Source organism: Solanum tuberosum, unplaced genomic scaffold (genome assembly GCF_000226075.1).
Source record: "Solanum tuberosum cultivar DM 1-3 516 R44 unplaced genomic scaffold, SolTub_3.0 scf00068, whole genome shotgun sequence".
Lineage (NCBI taxonomy): Eukaryota > Viridiplantae > Streptophyta > Magnoliopsida > Solanales > Solanaceae > Solanum > Solanum tuberosum.
The window spans coordinates 751,334-761,804 of record NW_006238994.1 but is presented as its reverse complement, the minus strand read 5'-3'; the positions used below and the strand labels follow the sequence as shown (position 1 = coordinate 761,804).

General features: G+C 34.3%; 1 protein-coding gene and 1 long non-coding RNA gene across 2 annotated transcripts in view; both read left to right on the top strand.

The window, feature by feature from the left end:
* The window catches only part of LOC102598472 (structure-specific endonuclease subunit SLX1), a 4,910-nt gene extending 2,080 nt beyond the window's left edge, over positions 1-2,830 (top strand). The window contains exons 2-3 of the mRNA XM_006345329.2: positions 95-201; positions 2,449-2,830. Coding sequence (XP_006345391.1) covers positions 95-201; positions 2,449-2,657 — 316 coding nt within the window. The 3' untranslated portion in view covers positions 2,658-2,830. The remainder of the gene's footprint in view (positions 1-94; positions 202-2,448) is intronic.
* Positions 2,831-3,481: 651 nt separating this feature from the next.
* LOC107060241 (uncharacterized) lies at positions 3,482-7,471 on the top strand. The gene is made up of 2 exons (XR_001473223.1): positions 3,482-3,816; positions 7,258-7,471. It is a non-coding gene; the product is annotated as an uncharacterized lncRNA (long non-coding RNA).
* The last annotated feature ends 3,000 nt before the right edge of the window (positions 7,472-10,471 follow it).

Here is a 10,471-nt window from a genome sequence, read left to right as displayed (position 1 = left end):
ACGACCCCCCCCCCCCCCCCCCCCACACACACACACACACACACACACTTAAATCTAAGCTGCTGATTTCTAATTGGTGATCTCTCTTTTATAGACTAAAAGAACATAATGGTGAATTAAAAGGGGGTGCAAAGGCATCTCGCTCAGGAAGACCTTGGATTTGTGCATGCCTTATTCGGGGATTTAAGGGCAGAAGTGAAGGTACTTTCTTTATACAACTATTATATATGATGTGCTTCTTTCTTTCATCAGAAATACTAAATTGCCTCCAAGTCTATAACTCCTGTTATGCTAGCGCACATTTAAGTTTTGATTATACATACTTTTGCTGTTTAGATGTTTCCTTTTTGGTTTCCCTGATATTCATTCGGTTGCCTAAAATCATGATTCAACTTTTAAGCTAACCCCATCAGAGATCAGTTGCAATTTTGGCTTTGTGCATTCTCCTGGAGCATGTACACACTGGAAAGATGGTAGTGTAGATGCTGTTAATGTTTCATTTTGTACTTGAACCAACAAGCCATTTTACTCTTAAGTTTCTTTAGTACTGATTCTATAGTTTTTATGAGTACAAAGTTCATATGTTGTTAGATATGTATTTCGGTTCTGATGAGTAAATATGCAGACTATACCAAAGACTGAATCAAGGTCTGACAAGAATAGATTGTAATCTGCTAAGTACCTGGTGACTATTAACTGGAGTAACACAGCCAACCACTTCTGCTCTCTTGATTCTTTGACCAAGCTCATTCTCCTAACAGCAATTCAAGAGATATGTCGAAATTGCTAGTTAAGATAGAAGTAAGGCTTGACATGATAATGCACTATAAAGAGAGTGTAATTGATGTGTCTGTTTTCTTCAAAGTTTGTATTCTTGATGTTACCAAGGTCGAGTTAGGAGTTAACAGTGTGAGTATTATCTAGAGACGGATCATAACAGGATAGTCATAGCTTTTCCTTGTATCTGGCCCAAAATATTTGTAGGCATAGAACCATACAGTTCTCAATGTTGTTGGCAAATTCCCAGTACAATTGGTTATGTTTTTAAGGGGCTCAACAGTTCGTAAGGTTGTTTTGCATTTGCAGTATCTTCTGTTTTTGATCAACAAACAGCCTTTATTTTCTTTTTCCTTTTTTTAATGGCGACCACTCAATTTTTCCATTTTAGCTATTGCATCTTTTAGACTCTCTTCGCTTCCTTGTTTTCATAAGAAATAGAAGCATATCACAAGTTACCCACTAGTAGGTGCACAAGGTAACTTGTGATTGCCTAGATCTACTGCCAAACACTTGGGTTTTGTCTATTCGCTGAAACTTCATCTAGGTAGCTGAATTTGTAGATAAAACCAGTGTCTGTTTGTTGTTATGGCATAGTACTGGTGTACTTGCAGAAAAAATCTACACAAGTGAAGCTCTTAACTGTTCCTGGAACATTCCTCAAATTGATCATCTCGCTCCACCTTATGCTTAGGCTGAACGCAATTCGGACATAATACTGAAAATATGTTTTTAACTGGTAGTAATCAAAACTGACTATCTGGCATACAATTTGCGGAACAGTTATGATAAGTTATCATGCAAACTATTTCTGAAACACAATTTTAAAGGTAAGTTGAGACTCTGAATCCATTGTAGCTCTCCAGGATAGATGTATTCCTGCTGCTTGTTGACTCTTAATGTCCCAAGCCATTATTTTAATTGTCTGGATTTCAAGTGTGAAATCATCATTTCTAATTAGCAAAACCTTGTTTGATGTGCTTTTACCAATGCCTGTCATTGCTGAATTCCCTGATCAAACCAAAAAAGAATCTGTGCCTATAATAATATAATGGTACTGGAAAAGATCACAAGTGAGACCTGCCTATTACATCACTTAGACAACGTACCTCATCGTCCCAAACCTTACTTTTCTCTATATCATCAACAGGATTAGCTAGAAGTGATTGTCTAGTATGTGACTACTCTGCTTATGAGTATATGTGGAACTAGAGCATACCATCTTCAGCGACAAAATGTGGGAATAATTGATTTACAGAACGACATAGGATCAGACTATCCATTGTTAAGCTGAGTGAGATTAGATTTATCAGTAAAACTTTAGAACATCTCAGCAGTAATGTGATAATCTTTAAAATAAAAACATCACGCCAAGGTGAGTCTTAGGTTCTAGGCGGCATATTTCAATAGGCCCAAGAAGCTTGTGTTTTTTTTCCTTGAGGAAGTTCGGATTGTTGCAGGAAGGGTGGTATCATAGTAAGCAAATTAAAGCACCATCGATTTGTTCAGATTAAACATCTTCAATTCATTCTTGTGTCCTTGACCTTTTAGTCAATGTTGAATAAACGTCTCTCTTCCTAAAGCAGTAAGCTTTCATTTGGTGAATCACCTGGAGCTTAGAGTTTGAGCAAGTTGTCTAATTACTTTGGGACTTTGTGGTTGAGCTTGTAGCTTGTGCATTTGAATCAAAATGGAAACAAATTTCGAGAAAGCTTCCCCGTAAAAGGAAGAGTACTACTGAGGAGCAGGAGCAGGAGCAGGAGCCAGAAGACAATGGATCTCTTGCATTATTGCAGCATAGACATGCAGCTCTGGATCGCGTTCAAAGTTTGATTGATTGCAGTGACTTAAATATTGATTGGCGTTCTAATTTTTTCTGATTTTATATATTGATTCTTCTCTACAGAAAAATGTAGCCACAGTTATATATATTTTCACTTGCAACAGTGACTTGTACAAATATATTTATTATAACTGGTCAAAATGTTCATAAGGAACTATGAATACACCAGTTGCGAAAAGCTAACGTAACTTGGGAATAATTTAACATTTACTGTCAATCTTGAGCAACTTTTAACATTTTCTGTCAGGTAAAATGAAGATTGTATAACTTGTAACAAGGTAAGATTTGTCAATTTGATAATATTTTTGAACAATTTAATAAGAGTAGATCAAATGTTATGTTCCATCTAACATAACTTGTTAAAACATAAATTTTCATTCTTCTCAACATGTAATGTCGGGTTTAATTTTACAAAAATTACTTTAAATGGTGATAAAACTTTAAAAACATTACATATTGATATTTTTGTTTGTGCATATCACCCCTAGAGTAGGGTGATTTACAAGAATATGTTGTAGGTAAATAGTTTTGAACTTTTACCTATTTACTTGGGGGACAAAACTTCAAAATCAATAAGTTTGTCTTAGGCCTTGATGATTTTCCCATGGACAATGGCGTGAAAAGTTCAAACCACTCATTTTAACTCAATTGAGGGCAATTTCTTACCTAGAGTACATCATAAAAGCGTGTGAATATAAGCAACCACTTTTTAGCACATGTAATTGAAAAACAATAACTTTATAAAATATCAAATATTACAGGTGAAACTCCGTAACAATATCATATTTTTAAAATATATCCATTGTTAGTGGCTATTTATAAAAAGATGATTAGAAGTGGTTAGTGGATGCAAACAGGCTTATGGGTAGGAATCGGGTCGGATCATTTCTCAACCGCATCGTGGAATTGAGAAATAAAATAGGGGTCAGATTATTATGGCTTTGAGCAATCAGTGTGATTGATTGATAGAGAGAGCAGTAGAAGAAAATTGGTGTGTTGATCAAAGAGATTTAAACATGTCGTTGATGAAGGGAGAGCCATTGGTGAGGAAGATTGCGCTGATAGCTAAGTACGCAGTGTTTCCGGGAGCTATGGCTGCTGCCGTGATCTATTCTCCTCCGACTTATGCTTCTTATTATAAGCCCCAATCTTCTTCTTCAAAATAATCTGGGGATACCCTTTTGTTTTCCTCATGGGTACGTGCCCTTTTCTCTTATTTTTGGCCACTTTTAGGGTTTGAAATTTGTATGCGATTTCATTGCTGAATTCATGCTATCTCTAGATTTCAGGTGACCTGATTCATGTTTTGGGTATCTGATGTCTACCACTTGCATATCCTTGGAATTTTAAACTGATTCTTGTCTCAGGTTTTTTAATGGACTATTTGATCATTTTGATATAATACGTAATTAATGTCTCGATATAGCTCCAATAAGACCAAATCGACTTGATAAGCTGAAAAGGAGTTAAATTGGGACGGAGGGAGGGTTGTTTGCCCTTGTTTGTGATCTCTGCTACGTTTTGGGTTTTCGGATGCCATGTTGTGAATATTTCTGTTCCTAAATTTATTGGCCTGAATTAATCATTGGGTATATAATGCGGATGTTACATTTTATTTTTAATTCTTGTGATTACTCTTCTATGGTTCCTCGGTGTGTTGTGCCTCTTTAGATGGGGATGTAACTTGAGCTGCCTTGAATTACATTTGTTTTTTAATTGTAAATGGAAAAAAGTAAATATTATTGCTAGTTATAAAACCTGGAGTTTTGATTGGGTTTCCTGGTTATCTGGAAGGAACTGTGTTGTTCATGTGGTGACACTACAACAGTGTGAATGCTGTTTAGATTACTAAAGACTAGTGGTAAGAGCGCAGCTAACTATGTGTGGATTAGGTGCACGTCATAGGTTTAAATTCTTCTGCATACGAAAACTTGTTATTTAAGTGGTGAACATAGATGAGCATGCATGTTAACTTCCGAGTTTTGAGTTGTGCACCACTCACTGGCCATCAGGGATTTCTCGGCTGCAAAAAAAAAGAAGAGATTATTAAGGACTCTAAAGTATAGGCAATATGTGCAGTATCGTGTTGTGTGATCTTTTTAATAGTTAGTTGCTATCTTTGTATGGTGGAGTATATTCTCATTACTTGCTTATTTTGAAAATGAAAGCACAGGGAATAAATATGTTTATGGAGGAATTGAAGGTTGTGTTTGTCTACATTTTTAACTGTTTGCCTTAACTTTCTGGTTAACCCTTGTATACTAGTGGAAAGAGTGGAACAAGAGTATTTGCGTTTGAAATCAGGTAAATTGGGTCACAGATGGAATAGTCCTCGGTATCATTATGAGTTGTAATGTATTTGCTTTTTCTTTAAACGAAGGGTGTTTAGTGAGTACTGAGTAGCATGAGCTGCAAGCATATATGAATATTATAGAATGTTGTGACCAACTTTTTCACTTCATTCTGTCTGGATTTTCTAAAATGTGCTTTTGTATCTTCTTATTATCTTGGTAACACCCTTATCCATGACAAAAAGTAGGTGGGGTGAAAGTGCTATATAAGCAGTTACCCTCCTGCATAAAAGTCGACACTGGGATAGCCATTACAAGAATGTATTCTGTAATCTCAATTAAAAACTGGGTTTGCAGCTTCGTGGCCACATGGTGCGGAAGAGCTAACATTTGTTTGTTCTACTTCTACCTTTTCCATTTCTTACTTTGCATCCCAGAACACCTGTTACTTCCTCTTCTGTTTAACTATTTAACTATGTTCTTACTGAGCTTAGGCGTTAATTGTTTTGAAGCTCGTGATTTTGCAACTTTCGACAATCAACTAATAATGTTATTTCTACATAAAGGTCTTATTACTAATTTCAAGAGGTTAAATATGAAGTTCTTTTAGTTATGCTAAGAGACTTGAATGACCTTTATGGCTAAGTGAGAGATCAAGAGACATCTATTAAGGAACCCCAAATTTTCTAAAAGAGAGATTATCCAGCATTGAGAAGTGGATCTAGTAGAGCAGAATGGGTATAGAGGAGTCTAATGGCTGACCAAAACTAGTTTGAAATTGAGGAATAATTTTTTTGATATATATATTTATTACTCGTAAAAAGGTCTTACCCCCTTATGGAAGAAGTATAGAATAACCCGTAGCTACAAGAATATTTTTCTCTATTGCTGTTAGCCAATCATTTATACAAGTCAGAATTGATATTTGCTTCAAAAGATATTGAAAAATTAGTAAGATGAAGTAATCTCATGAAGGAATGCTTAGTTCCTCTAAGAGAGATCTTCTAGTTCCAGTTCACTGCCTGGTTAATGACATTCCATGTCACACCCCTTCTTTCTTCTGGCTTCCTACTAATTTTTCATACTAAATGTCATAGCTTATTGACACCTCCAATGAAAATCATCAGATTCCAAGACTTCTTGTCTTGTTTGGATGTATTAACTGATCTCCAACATTTTTCCGCCACCGTGCAAAGTTAAGACTGGCTTGTGTAAAATGACTTCTTTAGACACCATATTTGTTGTTCGTTTCAGACTTTTCGCTTTCAAATACAATCTCTTAAACACTTTGCGCGACAGCTGATTGACCCCAGGCTCTTGGAAAGATCTGCCAATGTTGCTTTTTGAGTGGTCTACTGTTAGCACCCGCGGTGATTCCGAATCCCACTCGCTCAATTCTATCACAGAATCTACCACTTTGTATAATTCTTTCCAATTTCACATCTCCTGCCATCTGTCTGATGTATTTGTCTTCCGGATCCTTCTGTTTGCCTTCTCCACCCCATAGACCAATTACATTCTTCAGGCTTGTTCCTCCGCGTCAGATCTTTCCTGCTGTTTCCCTAGTATTGGTTTACTGATTACCTTCAGTATTCCTTGTTCCATTTCACATCCCTCCATCAGAATCACTGTTTTTTCTAACTCACCAAATGGAATTTTCAATTCTCATTTGCTTCCGGTTGAAAACTTCTTTCTAAGTTCCAACTGCTCCATTTTCTCAATGAATGATATTGGTAGTCATGGGAATAATTGATGTGCTCATGCTTTTTGATAATTGGGATTCTTTTGCTTGTCTCGGATTTTTGGTTGAATATCAGTTTAAGAGTACATTGCAAAGTTTTTCCCAGTATTAGCCTTTACATTAGTTTACTACTGTTCTGATATTTCCTTGTCATCCCATGTTTTATAACTTGCATTGGGAAGACTGGAGAAGCAAAGTACAAGGTTGAGTTTGTACTTTGATGAAATGAGCTGATTATCTATTTTGGAAATGAGAACAACCCCATTACTTAACATCCAAAAAAGGAAGTGACAACTTTTCTATTTGTATCTAACTTGATTTGTACTATTATTTTTCATGGTCTTGTTTAGGTTTATCTCAAAGGTATCAAGTATGGCTTGTAAATTAACTTCTCTGTGAGACTTGTTAGCCAGTATGACAAAGTTTACATGTTTACTAAAACACCAATCTAGTTGCACAAATGAACTACTATAAATCAAGAACGTGATACTCTATTTCAGTTGGGTTTCTTCTTTTCTAAGTACCACGTCTCCTCTCATTTTATCTCAGCTATATTTTGTTTTTGAAGGTGTGATAACTAACATGATATCATTCTTTGATTGCAGGATTCTTTTTGACTTGCTGAATGCTTCTGGTTGCAATAGTTTACTGAAATGCTCTATTTGTAATAGACGTGGTATGTAGTAATAATCCAATGGCAGTTTGTTTCTGTACTCAAACTATCGACTTTTGAAAATCGGAATAGACTTGCTCCTTTCTATTTTACTTTGTTATCATATGAAGCTTTCTTCCATCATATATCTATCCAAGTTCCTTTCATAGTGTGAAGGACAAGAAAAATTAAAGAGTAATTAATTCATAAATAAATTTCAAGGTTTTTGTGTATTTGTTTATTGAATCTTTAGTTGTACTGTCGAGCAAAGCTCAAACCTGAACTGGTCCACACGTTAGAAGGAAGACTTAAATTGCCCACCTAAGCTTGACATGTTTCTGGTTATTTTCTCTATGAAAATCATTTCATAAAGTAATACATACTACACTTTTTTCTTCATTTATAAGCAAGCACTTAGCTAGCTAGATACTCTCTTCATATTTTCTAATTTCCAGTTTTTGATTTATATTATACATATACTAAAGACTTGGTCAGAGTTTCAAATGAAGCTTCGATGTCCCCTTTTTTCTAAGCCCAAAAACTACTTTTTTGACTCAAACCACTTTTGACAGCAAATAATCCATTGAGTTCCAAAAGGAAAAGAGTAAAAAGTTTACACTATCATATCATATGGTCTATCATGACAAATTGCCTTTAGCTACTACCACTTTTTAGCAAAGGAGGAAATAAATTTACTATGCTAAATAAGTTCACCCCTAACTCTTCCATTATTTTTGAGTTACTTTTTCTCAAATAAAAAACAAAAAAAATCATTTTCAATCTTGAAAATGAATTCTCCAAAACTGAACAAACTCTTTGTTAAATGAAAGCTACATTTCAGAGTCCGTCCTTATATTAATTGATGCCACCTCCTTTGAAGGACCACAATTATAATGGGACACCATTTAGGTATTTTGGAAGCCATCTCTCTGGCATTCATATCCAATATTTGACCTTATTTGGAAAAACAATAATACCACTTACAGATATCCTACAATTTACGATAGTAACATGAGGTCCTCAAATTATTTACTCTCATATCCGTTCACTTTTACTTGTCAACAATTGAGAAAAAAATGAAATGGACCCATGTTACTATCGTAAATTGGCTTGAAATGGACTTGCCATAAACTTTTCTGTGCATTATTCCATAGGTTATTGCAGATTGTCACCTTCTACAAAATTCTTGGCATTCACCATTTTTAATTCATACTTTGGCAGTTTTTCTTATTTTAAACTATATTAGTCCCCACTCCCCTTTTACTAAGTTTAATATTTGGCTCTCCTTAAGAAATTATTTATGAAGTACCTGTTTTACTAAGTTGCTCATATTAATTATTAACCATGCACTCAAAATTAAAATTTAGCTAGTAGTACTACAGTAGCTAATTTGAAATAAATAAATAAATCAAAGTGGACAAGTAAAAGGTAAATGTTACTTTGGGTAATTAGTAAAAGAGGAAAAGAGGGAGTACCTCATATAGTGACCTTCTGTAAAAGTTCTTAGTTGAGTAACTTTTTGTGAATCTTTAGTGGAGTGATTTTGAAGTTATAAAAAAAATAATTAGTGACTTTTTTGTGAAAAGAATTATTAGTTGAGTGACCATCTAAGATATTAACTTCATAGCTTGGTTATTATGGGGATGATTTCTCATATGGTCACTCAACTAATAGTGTTATCATCTCAGAAAGTTTTTTACTGAATCGTAATTTTATCACGATTGGGATGGATGTGAAGTGAACCGAGGCTGAGGTACAATACCGAGGCTGAGGTACAATACCGAGCTTGAGATATTAGAAGATGCAGTCACTTTTCTTCAGCAAAAAAATATATTTATTGAGATAATAATTATTAATTGAGTGATTACGGAGAAAAAATGGAAGACCTAAAAAATGCTTGCATCAATGTAACTTTCCAAAATTCTATTTCATTTCAAAAAGTAACATTAACTTTCTCCTTCATTTGTCAGTATTCATAACTAGCAACTCTGAATTATAAATACACAAAAAAAATGTGGTCAATTTTGAAATAAAGCATCCATATTCCCCCTTTTTAAAGTCCAATAACCACTTTCTAAATTCACTTTTTGAATTCATTGAGTTCCTAAAGAAAAAATTGTTTACAAGAATAACCATATGGTTTGGTCTATCACCACTAGTTGCATACCACTTTATAGCTAATTTCACGCTTCAAATTGCGGGCAAATAATTTATTTATTTTTTGTTAGAAACATTATTTTGGTCAACTTAGGATCCCAATGTAATCCTACCCTAGCTAAGGAATATAGTTAATTTCTTATTAGGGAAAACTATACAAATTGAACTCATTAGACAAAATATTTATTCAAATTCGATTCAAATTCAATATATTTATCCTGATTAGATTTACGGTCCAAACTATTTATCTGACTGCCCCTTTGTTCTATTCATTGAATCATTGCTTCTTCATCCTTGATACCATCGGAGTATATATGTATACTCTAATGATATCTAAATATGGTATCTACATACTCTGATGGTATCAAGTAGTAATTGAGTCGTCTTTTCAATGAAACTCTACTTCTTCCTCCGACCTCCTTGATGTCATCGGAGTATATAGTTAAAACCAACGGGTATGAAAATAAGGGGTAACCATTTGTAAATAGTTTTATTTTTGGGGTACAAGTGTTTTTTCCCCATTTTATTATTACATAGGAGTAGGGGAAACAGAGGGAAAAGATAATTACAAGATGAGAAATTAAACCTTCAGCAATAAAATAGAAGTTTAAATAGCTAATCAACTGAACTATTAAGATATCCTGAGTTAATTTTCTAACTTTGGTGTAGACGCTTAATAGTTCATCTGAATTGAACCAGGGGAAATGATCATAAAATCAATTAAATGCGTTAATTTTTGGTGATGCTATCACACCAACTTTCAAATTTTGTCAACCTAAGAAAAATGGTTGGGAAAAAGAAACTATCTTTTAGTAAATTTAATTACCTATTTAGTTATATTCTGCTCCCCATTATAAAAGTGAAGGATATTATACATGATTAAATTGTTTGGTCAATTAACTAACCCACGTGGTACTTATAATACTCCCTCCGTCCCTAATTACTTATCCACTTTGAATTGACACACATATTAAGAAAACAATTAATGACATAGTGAGTTTACCATTTTT